The sequence below is a fragment of the Tamandua tetradactyla genome, chromosome 8 (assembly GCF_023851605.1).
Source record: "Tamandua tetradactyla isolate mTamTet1 chromosome 8, mTamTet1.pri, whole genome shotgun sequence".
Taxonomy (NCBI): domain Eukaryota; kingdom Metazoa; phylum Chordata; class Mammalia; order Pilosa; family Myrmecophagidae; genus Tamandua; species Tamandua tetradactyla.
In genome coordinates this window covers 40,665,035-40,687,664 of record NC_135334.1, presented here as the reverse complement: position 1 = coordinate 40,687,664, position 22,630 = coordinate 40,665,035, and the positions used below count along the sequence as shown (strand labels likewise).

The following is a 22,630-nucleotide window of genomic DNA, read 5'->3' as shown; positions in this document are numbered from 1 at the left end:
TTGTTTTGTATCATTGCATATTAGAATTACTGCCCCCTACCCCACACCCCTTACTTGCCTGGCATCTTGTATGGTAACAACAATAACAAATTAATAAAATCATAGTACAATTGATAGATTTCTAGATTGTTTCTAGTCTTATTCTATAAACAAATGTAAATATATTGAGTGTCCCCAACTGTTTTTAAATAAATAAATCACCCTTTTCTCCAGCTCATTTTTTAGAACAGATTTTTTGTTTCATTTCAGCCATGAACCAGAGAATCAGTCAGAGTGCTCCCGTGAAACAGCCCCCACCCCTGGCTCCCCAGAGCCCACAGGGAGGAGTCATGGGTGGCGGCAACTCCAACCAACAGCAACAGATGAGGCTTCAGCAACTGCAGATGGAGAAAGAGAGACTGCGACTGAAGCAGCAAGAACTGCTTCGGCAGGTGAGGCCACAGGTTAGAAACCAGCCTTCCACTTTTTGGGGTTTATTTTCAGACGTGAAACTGGGCATATTTCATTTTGGCATTTATTATTCACAGAGAAGTATTGTATTTCTAAAATTAGAGTGATACAGCTCTCTCTGTACAGCTCTCTCCTTACCTTAGTTTCTTGACTAGCCTTTAATCATATGAGATGAAACTCATAAACCTCTATCACAGAGAGATATTTTGGCCATGATCATTGCAGTCAAACAAAACATCGAAGTAAGGATGCTTCTTCAAATGTACACAAAATTACAGATTGCCGTATTTCAAGGATTTCACTAAGGGAGAAGCTCAGGGACATCAGCTGGGGAAAATCATCTTTTACTTTAAATGAATTATTCATGTGGAGGGTTTATGCCAATATATCATATCTCAAATGTCACATATGTTCATTATTGCTGAGTTTAAGACATTTTATTTAACACATCATGCAAGTTATTATCCTCAAGTTCAGAAAATGCCAAAGTGCCTCAAAATTACCTGCTTATGGATAGTTTTTGTGTGTGTGTTGTGAAGTGTAGACCAAAAGTGGAGAGCTAGACCCCCTTTACCACCAATTCTAATAGTTTTCTTTCAGAAAGTACTGTTGGTCCTTATGCTCCATAATAATGGGTAATCACTCATCCCATTTGGTTTTTTAGTGTCAGAGTGTGTAAAGTCTAAATTAGGATATTATAGATCTGATCTTATGATTTTAAACAGTATATATATATATATTTAAAATTTTTATATAAAATATTTTTGACTAGGTAATAAACACATGGTACAAAGTGTTCAAAAAATAATGGTACAGGGAAATGAAATTTCCTTTCCCCTATTTTCCTGGTTCTCTTGCCTGGATGTAGATAATTATCATCATTTTTTTGTAATTTTCTCCCCCAGAGATAACCTCTCCATTTACAGACATAAAATACCTATGTATATACTGTTTTTCATGTCTAGATGGTAGCTTGCTAAGTGTAAGTAAACATTAAGAAAACATTGTACTATATATTTCTTTTATCAGGATGTGGGCATTTAAGCAAAGTACTTTTTTTTTAATTGGGCTATATGTTTTCAGTGTTACCTGAGTGTCAGTGAAACGACATGAATTTGATTCTATCTTTGAATTCTGATTTGGGATTGAGGAACTGGCACCTGAGAAATTAAAATAAGCCATGGAATCCCAGTCAGATTCACCTTTAAAACTATTTGTGCTTTGTCAATAAAGTGTCAGTGTAATCATAGTATGGTTGGCATCAAAAGTGAGCCCAGATGGAGGGAATAGGAGAGTGGGTCAGCATGTGTTATCGGGAAGCAGGCTTGAAAGAAATGTTTCTTCATCTGCCATTAAGGAGGCAGAGGAAGGAATAATTTTAACGGTTTACTGTACCTCTGACTTTGTAACAAATTACTATAAAGGAATGATATTTTCAATTTAAAGAAAACTGTCATCAGAACAAGGTGGTGCCATCAGGAATATAATTACCTACCCATTAGAAGAAAAAATAATTTAGGAGTATGTTTTATACAGCCTGTTTTATGGTGCGCCTTTCATTTTGCTGTTAATACTAGGTGGTTTAAATAAGTACAAGTCTCAATTTCAAATCTGAATGAAAACTGTCAAAATCGGAAAACCTCAATAAGAAACAAGTGCTATAATTGCTAGTGACAAAGCTTGCTGTTAAAAACAGATCATTTCAAAGTGTAGAACTGGGCCATACTGTTGCATGCCGTAGGGCAGCCTGTTTTTGTTTTTGTTTGTGGGCAAAGAGCTGCTGTGGTAAACTCTTCCTCCCCCCCCGAATTTTCCTGAATCTTTCTCATTCTTACTCTGGGTGATGGGCCTGGATCGGATACTTCAGTTCCCTTAAGGTGACTTCTCACTGTGGTTCTTCTTTACTACCTGCTGTTTTGTGCTTTACTTATGTTGAAGTGATGGACCTGCTCTATTCTCCTACTAATAGTCTATATTTCAGGGTTTTTGTTGTTGTTGTTTAGCCATCAGTATAAATTCAGGCTATCTTAAGTCTTTTGACTTCCTATGAACTTTTGTTGACAATTTGTCTCATCACTGAAATATCAAGTATATTTTTCCTGCTTCATCTACTACTTAGAAGCAAAGAAAGTACCTGACCAATATCAAACCATATTTTAGTCCTGACGCCTAAAGTCTTGCTATCCTATTCTCAATACTGTTAAAATTTCTGAGGTGTCAGCTTTGTTTTGTGGTGATTCCATCGGCGCCTGTCTTCCTCAGTCTGCTGCTTCTTGGGCTAGCTTGGGAATTCTGAGCTATGTCGATATGACTGGATGCAATTTGTAAGTCAGCCTGCACAGCCAAACCATGTGGTTTAAAGTAATTTTTATCCGTCTTATTTTTTACTCTTAGGCAATGCGGAATATCAATCCCAGCACAGCAAATTCTCCAAAATGTCAGGTAGGCTTTTGTCTGATGTTTTAGCTTTGAAAAAAAAAAAAAGATATTAAATTAGGAAAGAGAAACTTGTGCTCCAGGTGCCTGTCCTCACTGAAGATTAGTGCAGAGTATAACTTTGAGCTATGCTTCTACCAGGATTCTTAAATTAACATTGTTGTTCCTAGAAAGTCTACAATTACATGCTCCCACACCAAGAAACTTACAGCATTCATTTTGAATCAGCAGAGGTCTTTTTAGTTCCGATTTGATATGTATTATGTCTCAATTGTACATCCTGTCAGCCTTAAGCTATGCCTAATATTTATGTACAGATTTTAATATGGTATTTTTAATGATATAGGAATCTGAATAATAACAAAGGTAGTGCAGATTATTTACTTTGGTAGATTGGTTTAAGAAATCTTATTGACAGCCTTAATGATCCTAGAAGGAAAGGGAAAAATTGTTCTGGTGGACATTCCACAGGAAGAGTATCAGAATTATCAAGAGAGAGAAGGATCTGCCTGGAGAGTGTTTAGTGTTTAGGTTTCTTTCTTGGCTTTTATCAACATTTCCCCCTGATGAATGCAACCCATTCCACCCCCTCCCCCAGGAACAGCGGTTGTGAAGCCATCTTATTTAGATGGAAAGATTACGGTCATTTTTCTTTCTAGCACAGACACTTATCTGAATCTTAGAAAGAATCTTATTCTTGCAGCCAAATCTATGATTAGGGCCCAAAGATTTGAAGGAATTAGGAACGAGAGGATCATGTACTTCTCTGGTGTGCAGAAGCAACCATGAAACATCACATTTTATGTAGCTTTGCACTAGGCTAAGTAAGGGCAATCAATGTATTAGCTGTAGAAGTGAGAGTTGACAGGAATCCACCCTGTTCATTTGTCTGTTGGAGCACTGTTGTGATAAAGTCACATATAGTCCTCACAGAAACCAGTTAACTTTGTGAGAAAAAACTAGTCTTTATCTCATAAATACCTCCATTTAATAAAAAGACAAAGTGAGGAAATAAATCATAGGTTCTCTTCTCCAAAGCAGATCATAGATATTCTCATGATGAGGGACATCAGATCACATTTGACTATGAAAGCAACATAGCATTGGGTCTTTATGAAAAATTTTCTTTGCTTTTTCTCTGAAGTACTTCTGAAAGAAGACTTATTGATGATAAAAGACATGGAAAATAATATAGGAAGCAAAAATTAACTCAAATGAGCTTTCTATTCAAAAGCTTTCTGCCAAAAGTAGATATCAGTTTTTTCCTATTCAATTCTTACCTTAAATCTGGTAGACAAATTAAATGGTTCTAGGTCTTTATCTCATCCTAGAGTAGAAGTGTAAATAGTTATTGTTATTAAAGTGATTATCAGGAGTTCTTAGAAACTTCTTTTTTAAAGATAATGCTTTTTTAGGATAAGATATTACTTGTTAGCCTTGACAAGTAAAAATTCTAAGGTATTAAAATTCCAGAGTTGGTTTCTTAGAATTGCCGAGGCCAGAACAAGAAACCTGAAAAAGATTGTTGGTGTTTTTTTTTTTTCTAACGTTAAACTCTTTAATTTGGAATAATGTCAAACGTAGAGTTACAAAATAATACAAAACCCATACAGAGAATGCCAGCACTCACCACCTACCCCAGATATCCAGATCCACCAATTTTAACATTTTGTCACATTTGCCATTATCATTCTTTCTATCCATTTATTTTCTAAACATTTGAGAGTAGGTTGTCCTACATCGTGCTTCTTGAGCACACAATACTTCCATGTATATTTTCTAAAGACAAGGACATTCGCTTATGTAATCATCTTATGTGCAATTATCAAGTTCAAGAAATTTAACATTGATAAAAAATTTATAGATTATTTTCCAGTTTTTTCATGTCCCAGTGTCCATTGGAGCCTTTTTGTTGTCATTGGATCCAGTCAAAAATTGTGAATTGCATTTAATTGTCATTGTCTTTTTAGTGCTCTTTTAAAAAAAATTGTGGAAACATATATACAATGTAAACTTTCCCACTTCAGTCACTCCCAGGTGTGATGTTCAGTGGGATTAATCACATTCACAGTGTTGCACTACCCTCACCAACCCTCCCTTCCTAGAACTTTTATATCACTCAGTATTTACTCCCTGGGGTATTATTTTTTTTACATCAACTTACAAAAGTCAAAAATTAAAACATTTATTTGTTAAAAATTTAAGTTGTCAAGACATTTACCTGACACAATTGTGAAAATGTTTATGAAATTACAGTGTAGAGTTAAATTTGGAGTAGTTCAAATACATGAAATCTGACATTTATTTGTTAAAAATTTAAGTCGTCAAGACATTTACCTGACACAATTGTGAAAATGTTTATGAAATTACAGTGTAGAGTTAAATTTGGAGTAGTTCAAATACATGAAATCTGGCATGTTAGCATCTCACAAGCATTTGTACGTGTTTTTCTCAAACTAGTTATTTTTTATTTATTTATTTTTTTACATGGGCAGGCACCAGGAATCGAACCCGGGTCCTCTGGCATGGCAGGCGAGCATTCTTGCCTGCTGAGCCACTGTGGCCCGCCCTCAAACTAGTTATTTTCTAAGTGACCTTAAGGCAGATGTCAGGAAAGATTTCCCAAAGAAGAATCATATATTATGTGATGATGGCTTTAAAATAGGGTCTACCAGGATAGTCAAGGTTAAGTCAGAAAGGACTCTCCAGTCTCAAAGAACAGAACGTATATATGCAAAATGGAGAAAAAAGAACAGATTCATTCAGTATTTATTGAATGCCAGGGACTGTCTGATACTCCCCTTCCACCCCCCCAACACACACACACACACACACTTTTCTAGTAGAAGTTAGCACTGCTCCGTTAGTAAGCAAAGTGAAATTAGCCACCATTTTATAATTCTATACCTCATATGCTGTGGGATATGGAAATGTTTACAAATCATTAGTTTCTCAAGTTGTCTTTAATACTTCTGAATGTCTGTATTGTTGATTTCTTGGTCATGTAAAGTAATGTTAATGTGGGTGACCTTAATGGAAACTCCTAAGAGACTTGACTAATGATATTCAAATGCAAATTTCTGAAAAATAACTCTAAAGGCATTAATATATCTTAGTTATATATAAGTATATGTGCATATATATAATTATCACTTTAATTTTTTAGAGTTTGTGGAAAAATTTGTTCTTTTATAGCTTAAAATTTTTATTTTCATTTGGACCATTCACTACATCTATGCTTCAAAAGTAATTGCTACTTACAAACTCTTAAAACTAGAAATATCTCTGTGAGATTGAGCCCAGTTTTCTAGTCATATCTCTGTTCTTTTGTAAATTGGAGAAACCTTTTGAGAGTGGGTTAGGAATGCATCACAGCTTCTGTTTCAAGGGCTTTTGAGACTAATGCTTTGAGGAAAAAGAGTCCCCTCTCAGTGTGAAGACTTTTGTCTTCTCTGCTGCTTAGGAATATGGTCCTTAATACCTGTGGTTCCCTTATACCCATGAGATTCAAATCTAAACTCTGCAGCCTGGCTCATGACCTGTGGTCAGTAGCTTTCTCTTACACTGATTGTGGTCAAGCCAGTTACTCTCCTGTCAGCTGATCGCACCCTTCTGCCTTGCTGCCATGATCCTCACAATCTTTTCGCTATATTGAATGCCTTCTTCTCTCCTACTAGTTAAATTCTCCATTTCCTTTATAAGGCCTGTCTCAAAACTCATCCCAAAGGAACCTCACCAGAATTCTCAAAAACTATCCAGAAATTAGAAACAATACTGCAGTATATAAATGTTTTCATTCAGCATCAGGGTACTTCATTCAAAGTTGGAGTGCCAAAGGTAAGATATGGGATTATTTAATTTTATTTCTGAGCAAATAATTGCTTCAATTTTCATGGAAATTAGAGCTACAAATATTTTGCAACTCATGAATATTATAGGCAGTAATACTTATATCAGGATCAGTCACTCGTGTAATGAGTGATGGAGCCTACAGTATTGATGTTGTTGAGGATATTGTACTATACCATTAGTCCCAGGGCTGAAGAGGTTCAGCTGTCCATAGTTCAGAACAAAAAATAATACCATTGTTCAGGGCTATGTGAAAACATTTACAATAATCACCAACTTTTCCCCCTGAATTTAGAAATAGAAAGGGACTTGGCTTGTTTTCCTCTTCTTTCTTCATATTAGCATGTAGTCCTAATATTGAATAAATCATAGATTTATTTGGATGTTTCCTAATGACTATTTTATATTTTCTTAATGGATATATGGAAAACTTTAAAAGGGAGGAATATTTAGCCTCAGACACGGTGACTACTTTAATAGGTTACCTCATTTGTTTTATTAATTAAAATAAGCTCTTCCCTATTATTTGAACAGTGTCATAATAACTTTACTACTTCATCTGAGACCATAATTATGCAACATAAATTACAAAACCTCAATTCCAAAGATCTGTGAAAAAGAATGTAGAATCTCAAGATTGTGCAGGAAACACCAGACAGCAATTCTGTTCTGGATGATACTTTTCAGAGTTTAGGATTATCATGTAGGTCTCATAACTATCCCTAAGTCCTTATATGTACCTTTTTTTTGGTGGGGGTGGTGGGGTGGTGGTGGTGGTGGTCAAAGTTGTTCTGAAGTTGTAGGTACTTTGATAAACAGTACAAGCATTGAAAAACAAGAAGCACTGTAAGCATTGACCAAACGTTTTCATGAATTCAGAGATAGTGAAATATTCTGTAACTGTTTAAAACCGTGCTGAAAATGGGGTAAGGCATGGCTATCTTCAACAGTTAGATGAATTGGCTTTATTTTCTACTTTTATTTTTTATTTTTTTAAGATTAGTTTTATTTTTCATTTATTTATTTATTTTGGGGGGTGCATGGTCCGGGAATTGAACCTGGGTCTCCCGCATGAAAGGCAGGCATTCTAACTACTGAACTACCCGGGCACCCAGTATATTTTCTACTTTTAGAATTATGTTGACATAAACCTCTATCACTAAGACAAACTATTTTTAAGATGTATATTTTTAGAATTATTCTCCATTTCTAAATCTGGGTTTCCAGTTCACTAATCTTCCTTGAACAAATTGGTTACAACAAACCCTTTGCTTGTAGGACATAACATTATTCCAAAATGGTACTTTCTTACATAGCTCAGTATTTGAAAAAGACAAAATGTCTTTAAGAAAGTAATTAATAATCACTTAGTAGCCCCTTCCCCAAGTCATTAATTCTTATGTTTATATTTTCATCTCCTGTGAACACATACTTTGTTTCACAGAGCTCAATAAGGAAGATGAAAAAACTTTTGTTAATCTTTTAAAGAAATTGGCCAAAAATGGGGGAAAGAAATTCTATGTGTTTATGTAGAAAAACCAGTTTTCTTCCTTCTTGACCTATGACTTTGGAGATTAGTTGAGTCTAAAAACAGCAATCTCTACTTTCCACATAAACACGCATGCATGTGCGAATAATTTTAAGAAAGCAGACTGTAGGAAAAAATGGAAATTTGGTGGTATATCTATTCCATACTTTACCTAGTAAGATTCTGAAGGCAAGTGACCATGAAGTCAGAGCTAACTGAAAAAGAGTTTCTCCCATAAACTGTCCTGGTTCCAGGGAGGAACAGTTAAATCTTGGGTTTTCATTGTGAGTTAGCCAGGGATTATAAATGTGAAATAGTAATCATATTACATGAAACAAGGAATTTTGGAAGTAAAATATTAAAAATTTGTTCAGGGCTGTAATGGTAGCAAATGTAGAAAAAAGTTACTATTTTAATTTGGAAAAGTATGAAATGAAGTTACTTAATCTAAATGCTTTAAATTAAAAATGTATTGTAAAAACATTTATAACTTCATATTTTCCTGAAATCAGGAAAATGTTTAGTAACATAGGTCATTATTACCATAGCAATGCTGATATTTATAATAAATTTCTTCTTGAAATTTTGAGAACATTCAGTTTTGACAGCTGATCAAATGATATTTAAGTTAGTATTTAATATTTAGAATTTAAGAAACTCTGGCATCTGAAAAAAATAAAAAATAAACAATGTATTCTTTATAAACTCTTTTTAACATTGCATTGCATTGAAAAGTAAATCAGGTATCTATATACACCTATGCAGACTATGCCTATTCTGCAATAAAGTAATTTATCAAAACACACTTAGGATGAATATGAATATGAATATTTTGTAACTGGGTAAATCTGGCATAAGTGTTTGAAGAATAAGCCTTGGGACTTAATTTGATTGTCTAAAATGACTGATTTCAGTTGAAACATTTCATGTTGAAAGTTTAAGTCTATCTTTAAGGAGTTTTTGGGTTATTTTATCCTAAACACTATGCCTAAAATTAGAATACAGAGCTAAAAATACAGCTCTTAAGTTTCTCTTTTCCCAAAGGTAGTTAGAACAAATAGTTTGACAGGCTTTCAGAAATGAGGAAGTAAGCAAGTTATAAGAATTCAGCCAAAACTTAATCGTGCTTCTGTTTTGTCTTTCAAAGGTCAAATAGTTCTTTCAGAGTATTTGACTTTTTCTAAATGAAGCAGATATTTTTAGCTCATTGTCTTCTGTAATAATACAAAAATGTGGTGGCTTTGCCCATTGCGCTTGTAAATTTTAGCTAATCTGGGATATTTTTGGAGTCAGAGCTATCTACACTATAAGTAAAAATGATGGTTCCAACTTAGCCTGGACGGAACTTTTTAGGGTGGTTCAAAAAGGAAAACATGAATTTGCCTACTGTTTTATAGAATGGACTTTTTATATACTCAGTGCCCAGCTCTAAGCCATTGACTCTTTGTATAGTTCCTCTTCTCATTTAAATATTAATATCATTACCTATAGGATAAAAAAGACACTTTAAGATATAATATATATGGTATATAAGCATTTTGGCCCTACATAAAATCAGTGCATTGATATATATCATCTAGAAAATTAAGGAGAAAGGCAGTGAAAGTACTCGGTACTATGAAAACATTTAAAATATTTGTAGATTTTCAAATTCTTGGAGAGAATTCTTTCTTAGAAATGAAAGCATATGTCTGCACAAAGTCAAAATTTAGAAAGAAACCCAAATGTCTGTCAACAGGTGAATTGATAAATTGCAGTATATACCTACAATGGAATATTGGTAATAAATGGAAATGAACTATTGATGCAACATGAATAAGTCTCAGAATAATCATGCTAAGTGACAAAGAGTGCATGCTGTATGATTCCATTTATATAAAATTCTAGAAAATGCAGACTATAGTGATTAAAAGCAGATCATTAGTTGCCTGGGAATAGGTAGTACAAGAGGTAAGGAGCAGGAAAAAACTTTGGGATATGATTATCTTTATTGTAGTGATAGTTTCACCAGGTGTATAAATATATCAAAACTCATGAAATTGTACATTTAAAATAAGCATAATTTTTTTGTATATCAGATCTCAATGAAGCTGTTAAAAAATTCTTAGGATATCTAGTTAAACCTATTGTGTGTGTGGTAGTCAGAAGTTTGTAAAACTATGCTGAATATTAATTCCTTGAGCATGATGTTCTATAATTCGGTTTGCATTGGACCCTGTACCCCCTAGCTTTTTTCCCTGTACCCTCTTCCCCATCCTACCTTTTTTCATTTTGCTGCCAGGATGCAGTGGCTCTGTTCAGCCTTGTCGTCTATATACAATATTTGTGTCAGTGTTCTTATTTAAATATGAGAGATAGAAATGGTCTTGACAAAATGGGGAAGTGAGAGACTGTCAGATTTGGAATAGTGACAATAAGAATGAGAGAAACAACTGACCAGGGACCAAAATAATTGAATGGTGGTAGCTAAGAGCCCAGCCAAACTTGAAGACCATTAATTTTTAATACCAGCCTGGCATAGCTGTGTGATTTTTCACTAGCATTTCTTAGCAGTCTCAGTATAAAAATGAAGCAGGCATATTTTAGCATTGATTTAGGGTTGAGGTTAGTTGGGATGTGATAAAACGATGTGTGCATGAGAAACTCAAAAGGTATTTCAAATGATCAACCTTGACTTCAAGCTGGTAAGGCAAGAGTAAAAAATAACAAACCAGGAGGGAGTCAAAAGACTGGGATTGTAAGGAGAGAGAAAGGTCTGGACTCTGAGGTTGGAGGCTAGTAGTGTGGGAGTGAGATCAAGCAGAAACTGAGTAAGAGATCAGAAAGTGAGATAAATGCATGTTTAAGCAGATTTCTGGAGGAGAAATTTCTATGACAGCCAGGTCTAGAATGTGACCTAAGGAGTTAAAGATTGAAGTACAGTGGTGAAGTGATGATTAGCAATGCATTTTAAAGGTGATCCAGGAATTACAAGAATCAGTTATTACATGGGTGTTGACAGTTCCATTTGGTCTAAACTGAAACACTGTGATCAAACAAGGACTTAAGATTTTAGAGGTGGTTTGGTTTCAAACAATAAGATCTTCGTAATCGTGGGTGATTGAAGTAGGCAAAGATGAAGACCACTAGAATCCAGAGGGTGAAGAACCTTTCATATTCAGTGAATTATCCATCCTGATATTGAAGGATAAGAGGAGGGATGGAGAATACTTAGAACGGCCAAAGGCTCTGATCCAAATTCTCCCATATGTAAGATGAAGTAGTTAGAGTTCAGTAGATTCAGTACAAGAAATAATCTTTGGGTGGGGAAGGGTATGTATTCCTTTGACAGTTGCTGAACCAATGGACCCCTTTGAAAATATTTTCTTTTAAATGCACAGGAATATAAGAAAAAGGAATTTAGTTAGCAAAATGTTGAATAAAAGTTTGTGATAGTAACATACTTCTTTATCAATGTATAAATAAGATCTAGCAGCAGTGTCTTAGAGGTACTGTAGTATTGAACTAGTAATGAGCATAAACACTTCAAGATATTTGCAACTATGATGTGATTCAAAAATCTATTGATGAAAAGTGAATACTACTGTACATGTTGCCTGCATTCATAATTGAAGGAAATGCTAAATTTCAATTAGATATTACTGAAAATAAAGATGTAATTTTTATTTGCCCATCCAAGTTCAGAGACACCTCCCCAACCCCACTGAAAAGTGTCACAATCTTCCAGTTAAAAGACCCTGGTTTGAAGGATGGTATATACAGAAGGCATAAACCTGAATAAAAGCATTTTTTGTACAGGGGAAGAATTGTGTCTAAGAAGCAGTGTAGAGCTAGGAGAAAATTTCTACTGCCTCTGGACCCAGACATGATAGTGAAAGTTAGGGGGCTGAGGCTGGTGGGGCTGTGCTTTAATGAGTAGCCTTGACGACAGGGGAGGCAGTGTCCTGTGTGATGAAAAGCCATATTATAAGTCAGACCAAAGAAGTGGAGGGTTATACTCTAGCCAGAGATGATGTTTATGAGTACTTGAGAGGCACAGTGGGACTTCTTGGGAAGGAAGGGTACAGTGAAAGGAAGAAAGTGAGAGAAAGGACATAGCAGGATGAAGGCGTCAGGGATCTGCCAGAGTGGCATGAACTGGCTTTGAGGTTCGCCCTGGCAAGTACAGGCTGAGGCCTGGGATGTCTGGAAACCTGCTGAAGGGCAGGAAGGCCATTTAGAATCATGAGGGTGGCCATGCTTAGGAGTCCAGACAGAACCCTAGTGAGAAATTGTTTGGTATCCCTCAAGGTTTACCAACTCCTTTAATATTAAGGTCATGGTAGAGAGATGGTAGGTTCATGTTTTTCTTCTGTCATCTTTTTGTTTATTTGTCTCTCTCCCTGCTAAAGGATAAAGCATATTCTATCCAGCTCAAGACAGAATAATAGGTAGTATATGGTAATCCTGTATTTTATGCATAATTGGTCTATAAACTTACAACTTCTCTAATTAAAAAAAAGATAGATGACTATGAGTCAAAGTGAGACATCTGATAGCAAGTGTAAAAGCAATGCCCCAGGAGGAGAGGAGAAGGGGGTGATTGGTATTAGAGTAAATCATCAAGATGATTTCCTTCCCATTTCTTTGTTTTATTGCTGGTGCAGGACACACAACCATCTGGGGGTTGGTGAATAAGAACAGGCTTTAAGAAGGATTCATTTCAAAGTTCACATTTGCCATCCTACCTAATGGAGGATTTGGGAGTATCTGCCAGAGTATAGAAAATGGTAAAATGAAACTAGTAAGGTATAGAGGTTTTTGGATTAATATTACTAAACTTTCACTTTATGCAGTTAATTTTCAGTCATTTGAAATGGAGAGAAGAACTTGGTCTTTTTAATTATAAAATGTTTTAACTTTCAAATAGATGATAATACTTCAGCTTTATATGTTCACAGTTATCCCAATGTGCATATTATTTCTTTAAACAATAGTAAATTTGTTAGTCAGTAGACTGACTGTTGATGTTTGTTTTTTATAGGAATTAGCACTCCGAAGCCAGTTGCCAACACTGGAGCAGGATGGAGGGACTCAAAATCCAGTATCTTCTCCAGGGATGTCTCAGGAACTGAGAACAATGACTACCAATAGCTCGGATCCCTTTCTTAACAGGTTAGTGAGAGTCGGTACTGGCTAATATCTGAAAACAAAGCTTTAAAAACCTTCTGCTTAGTACCTGTAATAGGCTGTTTTGAACATCTGTGTGGACCAAAAACTGTACCTGTAAATGAGTCTCTCCTTAAATGGCAAGTACAATAAATGTTAAGGATTAAAAGCCTTCTGTGAGAGGAAGTGAGCTGTTCAGACTTGTAGAGGGGACACTAAATCAAAGTCACAATGTATTTGCTTCTTCCTGTCCTGTTGACTAACAGTAATTTTAAATTACAGAATCATGAAGGAACATGTGAATGCCTTTCTGGAAAAGCAAATGAACTGCATCCAAAACTTCCTTTTAGGGCTGTACTGTAAAGATCATCGGGAAGAATATTCTACATATGTGTACAACTTGAGAGGTTTCACTATAGCAGCACTATAAGGCCTCATGTTCTTAAGGGACATAGTTTCAGGAGATAAAATGTAAAGTTGTGCCTTTTCCCAAAAATGCATTATATTGCCAGTGTTTGAAAATACCATAATAGCTTATAGGTGTGTTTTAGTGAGATATTACAAATCTTGGGTTTCAGGCAGATTGCAAAAATGTTATATATTGTACTATATAAACTTTGTGAGCTGAAATAGGTCATATTATTTGTCTAGAAAGCCATCTAAAATTAAGCTTTAACTAAAACTGATTCATTCTTTTTTTTTTTTCAACTGGCAGAACTCCTTTTAGTATTTCTTGTAGGGCCGGTCTCTTATTAACATATTCTTTCAGGATTTGTTTGTCTGTGAAAATTTTAATCTCTCCCTCAGATTTTTTTTTTAAACTTTTTTTATTGTATAGTATAGCATATATACAAAGCAAAGAAATAAAGCAGTAGTTTTCAAAGCACTCTTTAACAAGTAGTTACAGGACAGATCCCAGAGTTTGTCATGGGCCACCATACTATCCTCTCATATTTTCCCTTCTAGCTGCTCCAGAATATAGGTAGCTAGAGGGCTTAAATTTTTATCATCGTAATTGACCTTTTTTCCTTCTTTCTTCATGAAAAATAACATATATACAAAAAAAAGCTATAAATTTCAAAGCACAGCACCACAATTAGTTGTAGAACATATTTCAGAGTTTGAATGGGTTACAATTTCACAATTTTAGGTTTTTACTTCTAGCTGCTCTAAAATACTGGATTAATGTTACTAAACTTTCACTTTATGCAGTTAATTTTCAGTCATTTGAAATGGAGAGAGGACTTGGTCTTTTTAATTATAAAATGCTTTGACTTTCAAATAGATGTTAATACTTCAGCTTTATATGTTTACAATTATCCCAATGTGCATATTATTTCTTTAAACAGTAGTAAATTTGTTAGTCAGTAGATTGATTCTGTTCATGTTTGTTTTTTATAGGAAAATGATTCAGCATTGATATTTATAGGAAAATGATTCAGCACTGATACTCATTTAAGTACGATCTTCTCTGTATATTTCCACCATCATCTTTGATCTTTCCATCCCTCTCTTTAAGAATGTTTGTGTTATGGTGATTCTAAATTTTTGATATTGAAGGGGTCTGTCACTAATACGGGGCAGGGAGATGGAACTATCTGATGTTCTGGAGAGGCTGGGCTAGGTTTCAGGACTTATCTGGACCAGGGACTCATCTGGAGGTTGTAGGTTTCTGGCAAGTTACTCTAGTGCCTGGAACCCTTGTGGGATCATATATATTGCCCTAGATGCTCTTTAGGATTGGCTGGAATGGTTGGTTGGGGGTTGGCAGGTTATGACAGGTAACAAGTGCTACCTGAAGCTTGTGTAAGAACAACCTCCAGGGGAGCCTCTCGACTCTATTTGAACTCTCTCTACCACTGATACTTTATTAATTATACTTCTTTCCCCCTTTTGGTTAGGATGGAATTGTTGATCCCACTGTCCCTCAGTTTTGAAGGACAATTTGGCTGGGTACAGAATTCTTCTCTTTCAGGATCTTTAATGTATCATACCATTTGCCTTCTCGCCTCCATAGTGCTAGTACAGTAGTCTGAATGCAGTTTTATGTGGTTACCCTTGTATGTAGTATATCGCTTTTCTCTTGCTGCTTTCAAGATTTTCTGTTTCTCTTCAACATTTGACAGACTGATTAGTATTTGTCTTGCAAAAGGCCTATTTGGATTTATTCTATCTGGAGTTTGTTGAGCTTCTTTGACTTGCATTTTATGTCCTTTATAAGGGTTGGGAAGTTTTCCCCCATTGTATCCTCAACAAATCTTCCTAGCCCTTTACTCCTCTCTTCTCCTTCTGAGACATTAATGACTCTCATATTTGTGTGCTTTGTTTTGTCCATTATTTCCCTGAGATCCAATTCAGATTTTTCCATCTTTTTTGCTATTTGCAGTTTTTGAGTTCAAAATCAGTTGTTCAGTCCTCTAGTTCACTTATTCTTTCTTCTGCCTCTTCAAATATGCAGTTGTGTGTCTCTAGTATGTTTTTTATTTGGTCTATAGCATCTCTAATCTCTGTGATATGTGCTATTTTTCTATTCATTCTTTCAAATTCCTCTTTATGCTCTTCTAGGGTCTTCTTGATCTCCTTTTTTGTCATTAGCCATCCATTTATTTTATTTAGTAAAGCTATATGAACATCTTTAATTAGTTCCAACATCTGTGTTTCCTTTGGTGTTTTAATTTGGTCATTAGGCTGGGCTTTATCTGTCTGCATCATGATATGTTAGTGATCTTTTGCTGTCTTCATGGCATGTAAATATCTTGATTGGTTTACTTTGAAAATTGAATTCCTTGAGTAGTCTAAAGCCTTGTATTTGTGAGATGGATGTGGACCAGGATGCAGGACACAGGGTGGGACACAACAGTGCAGTGATATTTGCAGCACAGGTATAGGCATGAGTTGGGGATGCTACACTGGTGCCTGTGAGGGTGCCCAGCAGCAGGGAGGATGTAGCTGTGCGGGTGCACAGGTCTGGGGGGCGGGACCTTGGTGTGCACTGGTCTAGGGCACAGGACCCTTTGTGCGTATGCGCAGGGCTTAGGTCAGTGAATTGCTGTTGCGCCTGCGTGGGCTGGGGGTGGATGTGGCCTGGCTGCACAGGTCAGCGCTTACCCAGAGCTGGGGCAGCATGCCTGGGGACCATGTGCATGTACAGATCTGGGAGGGCGGAAACTGATAGTCACGTGTGCAGAGCTCAGGAGGGGCAGGGTTGGGTTGCACACCTGTATGGTCTGGGGGCAGGTGTAGCCTGGGTATGGAGGTAAGCACCTGCAGCCTTTATGCATTATTGAACACCTGCAGGGGCCAGGAACAAGGAGGTAGGCTCATGAGGGGTGGGGCGGGACTGCAGTTACCCAGGAGAGGTGGGTTGAGCTGGGGCAGGTGTGCGCACATTTGGGGTGGGGATAGGGGGGTGGGTACACTCCAGAGTTGCTTGGAGTGTGAGGAGGGGTTGTGGGTGACAGGATTCAGAGGCATGGGGTGTGTTGTGAGTTGCGGGTCACAGGGCTGCGCTGGTGAGGTACTGTGTTCAAAGAATGCAGCTTGGCTTACTTCCTAGTCTCTGTCTCCCCGTCCATGCACTCCTGAGGGTTCTAGGCTTCCATGTTAGGCTGTCTGTACTAGCTGGATGGTCTGTGGTTCTCTGCTTCTCAGTTCCTCAGCTTTTTAACCAGGGCCTCCCTATGTGCTGTAGAAGACCCTCCCAGGTCACTTACACCCTGGAATCACCATCTCAGTCATCCTCCTGTCCATTCTCTAGCTGCTTTCTTTTGTTTTTTTTTAATTGACAAAACATAACAACATACACACACGAACATTCTTAATATATGGACATTCCATTCTTGGTGTACAATCAATGGCTGACAGTATCATCACATAGTTGTATATTCATCACCATGATCATTCTTAGAACATTTATATCACTCCAGAAAAAGAAATAAAAAGAAAAAACTCATACATACCATACACCTTACTTCTCCCTCTCATTGACCGTTAGTATTTCCATCTACCCAATGTATTTTATCCTTTGTTCTCCCTATTTTGTTTCTATACCCCTTACCCCTCCCTTTTATTGATTACTAGTATTTCAGTCTACTCAATTTATTTTAACATTTGTTCCCCCATTACTTATTTTTAATCCATATGTTTTACTTATCAGTCCAAACTTTGGATAAAAGGAGCATCAGACACAAGGTTTTCAAAATCACAGTCACATTGTGAAAGCTGTATCATTATACAATCATCTTCAAGAAACATGGCTACTGGAACACAGCTCTACAGTTTCAGGCACTTCCCTCTAGCCTCTCTAATACACCTTAAACTAAAAAGGGGGGATATCTGTATAATGCATGAGAATAACCTCCAGGATAACCTCTCGATTCTGTTTGGAATCTCAGCCACAGACTATTTTGTCTCATTTCTTTCTTCCCCCTTTCGGTAGAGAAGTTTTCTCAATCCCTTGATGCTGAGTCCCAGCTTATTCTAGGATTTTTGTCCCATAATTGCCAGGGAGGTTTACACCCCTGGGAGTCATGTCCCATGTAGAGAGGGGGAGGGTGGTGAGTTTGCTTGCCTTATTGGCTGAGTCTCTAGCTGTTTCTTGGAGCAGGGGTGAACTCGATATATCCTATTCCACCATTTTCCTAGAACTTGATTCATTCTTTTAGGTTATAAAATATATATGGAGTCTTGCTTTTTAAAAATATGAAACAAATTCTTTCTGGTCTTTTTATTTTGGCTTGTTTTCTAATCACTATTAAACAACACACTTTTAAAATACTAAAAGGTTTAGGAAAGCTATTATGCAGCCATTTCAGTAGTCACCAATTGAATTGAAGACTATATGATCCTAAGAAAAACAAAATATCTTATCCTGCCAAAATTATTTAGTATAACAGAATTTCACATCATCTGCTCAATGCTGCTGGCCTAGTTGGGAGGTTTGTGTACTTTTACCACTTTTTAATTGTGAAATATAGCATATGTACAAAAAGCAATAAATTTCAAAGTACATTATAACAAGTAGTTGTAGAACAGATTTTAGAGTTTGGTATGGTAAAGTTCCACAGTTTTAGGTTTTTCCTTCTAGCTGTTCCAAGACACTGGAGATTAAAAGAAATATCGATATGATTCAGCAGTTATACTCATTTGTTAAATCCTATCTCCTCTGTTGCAACTCCTTCTCCTTTGACCTTTCTCCCAATTTCTAAGGGTATTTGGTCTATGCCCATTCTAACTCTGCGATGTTGGAAAGGACTGCCAATCATATGGGATAGGGGGATGGAACTAGCTGATGTTCTAGAGAGGCTGGGCTCTCTAGGTTTCAGGACTTATCTGGCCTAGGAACCCATTTGGAGATTGTAGGTTTCTGGAAAGTCATCACAGTACATGAAACCTTTGTTGAGAAGTGTCTTATGTACCGCCCGCCGAGCCGACGTTTCTGGCTCGCTTCAAGGAAAGGGTCGGCTATAGGGAAGGGCCCACCGTTGAGACCAAGTGAGTATGTGCTAAACCAAGGTATGGTGCCAAGCTCTGGAAGAACAAAGAAATGGATCTTCAAAATGCCGATTCGGCCTTATGTCTGCTTTCAAGAGAGTCCAGCCTCAACTCTCAGATGAAGATGGTGATCACAGCGACAGAGAAGATGAACAGCCTCAAGTGGTGGTTTTAAAAAAGGGAGACCTATCAGCTGAAGAAGTCATGAAAATTAAAGCAGAGATAAAGGCTACCAAAGCAGATGAAGAACCAGCTCAAGCTGATGGAAGAATCATGTATCGAAAACCAGTCAAACGTCCCTCAGATGAAAAATATTCAGGTTTAACAGCAAGCTCAAAAAAGAAGATGACAAATGAAGATCAAATAATTAAAAAGGACTTAGTTAAAAAGAACTCACAAAAGCAAATCAAAAACAGTAGCCTCCTTTCTTTTGATAATGAAGATGAAAATGAATAAGCCTACACATTTTGGGCTTAGTCTCCCATGATGGTATATGGTGTATTTTTTAATAACTTTTTTCCCTTATTTTAAAGATAATACAAGTTTATTATAGAAGATTTAGAAAAGACAGAAAAAGTTTAATAAGATAAAAACTATGTCCAACAGTCAGTGCCCCTCTGACTTCAAATGCCAACCATGTAAAAGTTAACTACCATTTTGTTATTTCTCGTGTGGGTGAACCTATGTAAAGTATATATTTTTTAAACAAAGCTAAGATTTTATTGTAAAAAAAAAAAAAAAAAAAAAAAAAAAAAAAAACCTTTGTTGAATCTCAGATAAAGCCCTAGGTGTTCTTTAGGGTTGGCAGGAATGTTGTTGTTTTTTTAAATATTTTTATTCGAAAATCTTCACATACATACATCCCATACGTGGTGTACAATCAATGGGTTACAGTAGCATCTCACAGTTGTGTATTCATCACCGTGATAATTTTTTCAAACATTGCATCACTCCAGAAAAGGAAAAAAACACTCATACATACCATACCCCTTACCCTTCCTTCTCATTGACCAAAGTATTTCCATGTACTCAATTTATTTTACCTCTTGTCCTCCCCACTATTATTTATTTATTTTATCCATATTTGTTTACTCATCTGTCCATTCCTTGGGTAAAAGGAGAACCAGACACAAGGTTTTCACAATCACAGTTACACTGTAAAAGTTTTGTCTTTACACAATTGTCTTCAAGAATCAAGGCTACTGGAACACAGCCCAACAGTTTCAGGTACTTCCCTCTAACCACTCCAATACACCATAAACTAAGAAGGGATATCTATATAATGCATAAGAATAACCTCCAGGATAACCTCTGGACTCTGAAATCTCTCAGCCACTGAAATTTTATTTTGTCTTATTTCTCTCTCCCCCCTCCCACCCTTTTGTCAAGAAGGCTTTGTCAATTGCTTGATGCCAGGTCCTGGCTCATCCTGGGATTTCTGTCCCACGTTGCCAGAGAGATTTATACCTGTGGGAGTCATGGGCAGGAATGGTTTTGATTGGGGTTTGGCAAAACATGATAAATAAGCAGTATCTAGTTGAAGCTTGCGTAAGAATAGCTTCCAGAGTAGCCACCTGACTCTATTTGAACTCTCTCAGCCACTGATACCTTATTTATTATAAATCTTTTCCCCCCGTTTGGTCAGGAAGGCATTGTTGATCCCATGGTGCCAAGGCTAGACTTATCCTTGGGATTCATATCTCATGTTTTCAGAGAAAGTTTCACCCTTGATGCCATGTCCCATGGCATGGGAGGGTCATGATTTTATTTGCAGAGCTGGGCTTACAGAGAAAGACCACATCTGAGCAAGAAAAGAGGTTTTCTGTAGATTAGGCTTAGCTTCTCCACTTCATTAAAAAGCTGCACAAGATCAAAGCTTGGGAGTCCCTAATGTTTGAGACAGTATCAGGGTTGTCCCAGTGGGAAAGTTTAATAGTTACATCTTTTTTCTCCCTTCCCTTAAGGGATTTTGCCAATCCTTTTTTTTTTTTTTTCATGGGCAGGCCCTGGGAATGAACCCAGGTCTCCAACATGGCAGGTGAGAACTCTGCCTGCTGAGCCGCCATGGCCTGCCTGCCAGCCAATACTTTTTTATTATCTGCTTATTATACTCTGGGATGGATCCTGGCATTACATTAAGCTTTACAGAAATACAAGCTCTTATTCTTCTTCTGGACTCCCTGTTTTGGGTTAAGTGATGTATCCAATTTGAGTTAAATTATTTGCTTTAGAAAATTTAGGTTTTGGACAAAATAAACCTCTCTTCCTGTGGTGTCATTGGGTAGGTGAAGTTCTAAAATACAATGTCCTCCTTACCCCTGTATTGTGATTTACCTTAGTCCTGACCCAGTCGGCTTCATTTTTATCTCTAATTGAAGGCTGATCTGTTTTTCAGTTTGTTTAACAGTTGGTAATGCTGATTTTCAACCTGCAGAACTCCTACTCTGAGTCTTAGGTATCACACAGGTACCCAAAGTTCCAGGGAAATACCAGGTTATACATATATAGCACAGCATCTCAAGATCTAGAAATAACAATTACAGCTTCAGACTAAATGTGACTACTATAGAACTTATAATCTAGCCCAATTTTCTTATCATTATTTTCTAAAAGAGACCATATAATATTTGGCCTTTTGTGTCTAGCTTATTTTGCATCACATAATGTCCCCCAGGTTCACTTACCTCATTGCATGCCTCAGAACTTTGTTCCTTTCTGTAGCCGCACAATATTCAATCAAATGTATACACCACAGTTCGCCATCTGCTTCTCTGTCAGTTTATCCTTCAGCCACCTCCCATCCTTTATAAAGTTCAAAGTCAACAATCCATGTCTCGCATTATCCTCTCAGTTATATAATCATCAACACTCTCAATTTTAGACAACTCCCAAGAGAAAAATAACCAGTAAACACACCCTCACAAAATAGAAGGGAAATTTGATTTTGAAAGCAGTCAAAATAATTTAAATTTGCATTTACTCTTCTGATAAATACATGGTTTATAAAGTTCTACTAAAAATTGAGTGTATTTATGCAAAATTAAAGTCACATGAACATAAATGGAAGCATGTTGGGAAAGGCTCTGGCGACAGAATTTAGTTGTTGTTTTTTTCCACAAGCAAAGTTTCAGATTAGTATAGTTCCAGTACCCATCATATTGAAGGCCTATATTGGCCCAGGTGTAAAATTTGAGTATTTAGAAAAACAGACAGACTGCATATCTTCTCAGAGTTGTTTGTGAAGAGTCTTTCTTAAAACTTCTGGTGAGAACTGGGTTGCTGTTTGAGATTCTGTTTTCTGTTTAGATTAGGGAGTAGTGGTTATTAATCTAAAGGCAGAACCATATGCCCATTCTCTCCATTACCCTAACTTCTAAAACACACATCTGATTATCACATTTCTATTTTCAAAAATTCTTAATGGGTTCCCCGTTGCCTACTGTTCCATTCATATACATACACATTACTTAAGTTCTAAACACTTTTTGTTCCCCTAAGAGACCAAGGAGTTGACTTCTAGTGGTGCCACATCTCCTATCTCCCTTTTACCTGTGAGATCCTTCAAGGCTAACTTGGATGTCCCCCTCTCTGAAACCCTTCGCTTTTTTGAAAGCATTCTGCTCAGATATATCTTTATGTAATTCATTATGTATTTGTTCATCTCCTTCCCTGAAAAGTGAGCTACTCAAAAAAAGCATCAGTTGTAGGTTTTGTTTTCCTTGTTTT

General features: G+C 36.6%; 1 protein-coding gene across 9 annotated transcripts in view; it reads left to right on the top strand.

Moving 5' to 3' along the window:
* YAP1 (Yes1 associated transcriptional regulator) overlaps positions 1–22,630 on the top strand; it is a 144,426-nt gene that overhangs the window by 114,315 nt on the left and 7,481 nt on the right. For 3 of the 9 annotated variants that reach the window (XM_077113143.1, XM_077113149.1, XM_077113144.1), the window contains 3 exons: positions 250–443; positions 2,845–2,892; positions 13,287–13,417. In XM_077113143.1, the coding sequence (XP_076969258.1) occupies positions 250–443; positions 2,845–2,892; positions 13,287–13,417 (373 nt within the window). The remainder of the gene's footprint in view (positions 1–249; positions 444–2,844; positions 2,893–13,286; positions 13,418–22,630) is intronic. The other 6 variants (XM_077113150.1, XM_077113145.1, XM_077113151.1 and 3 more) reach the window with 3 other exon arrangements.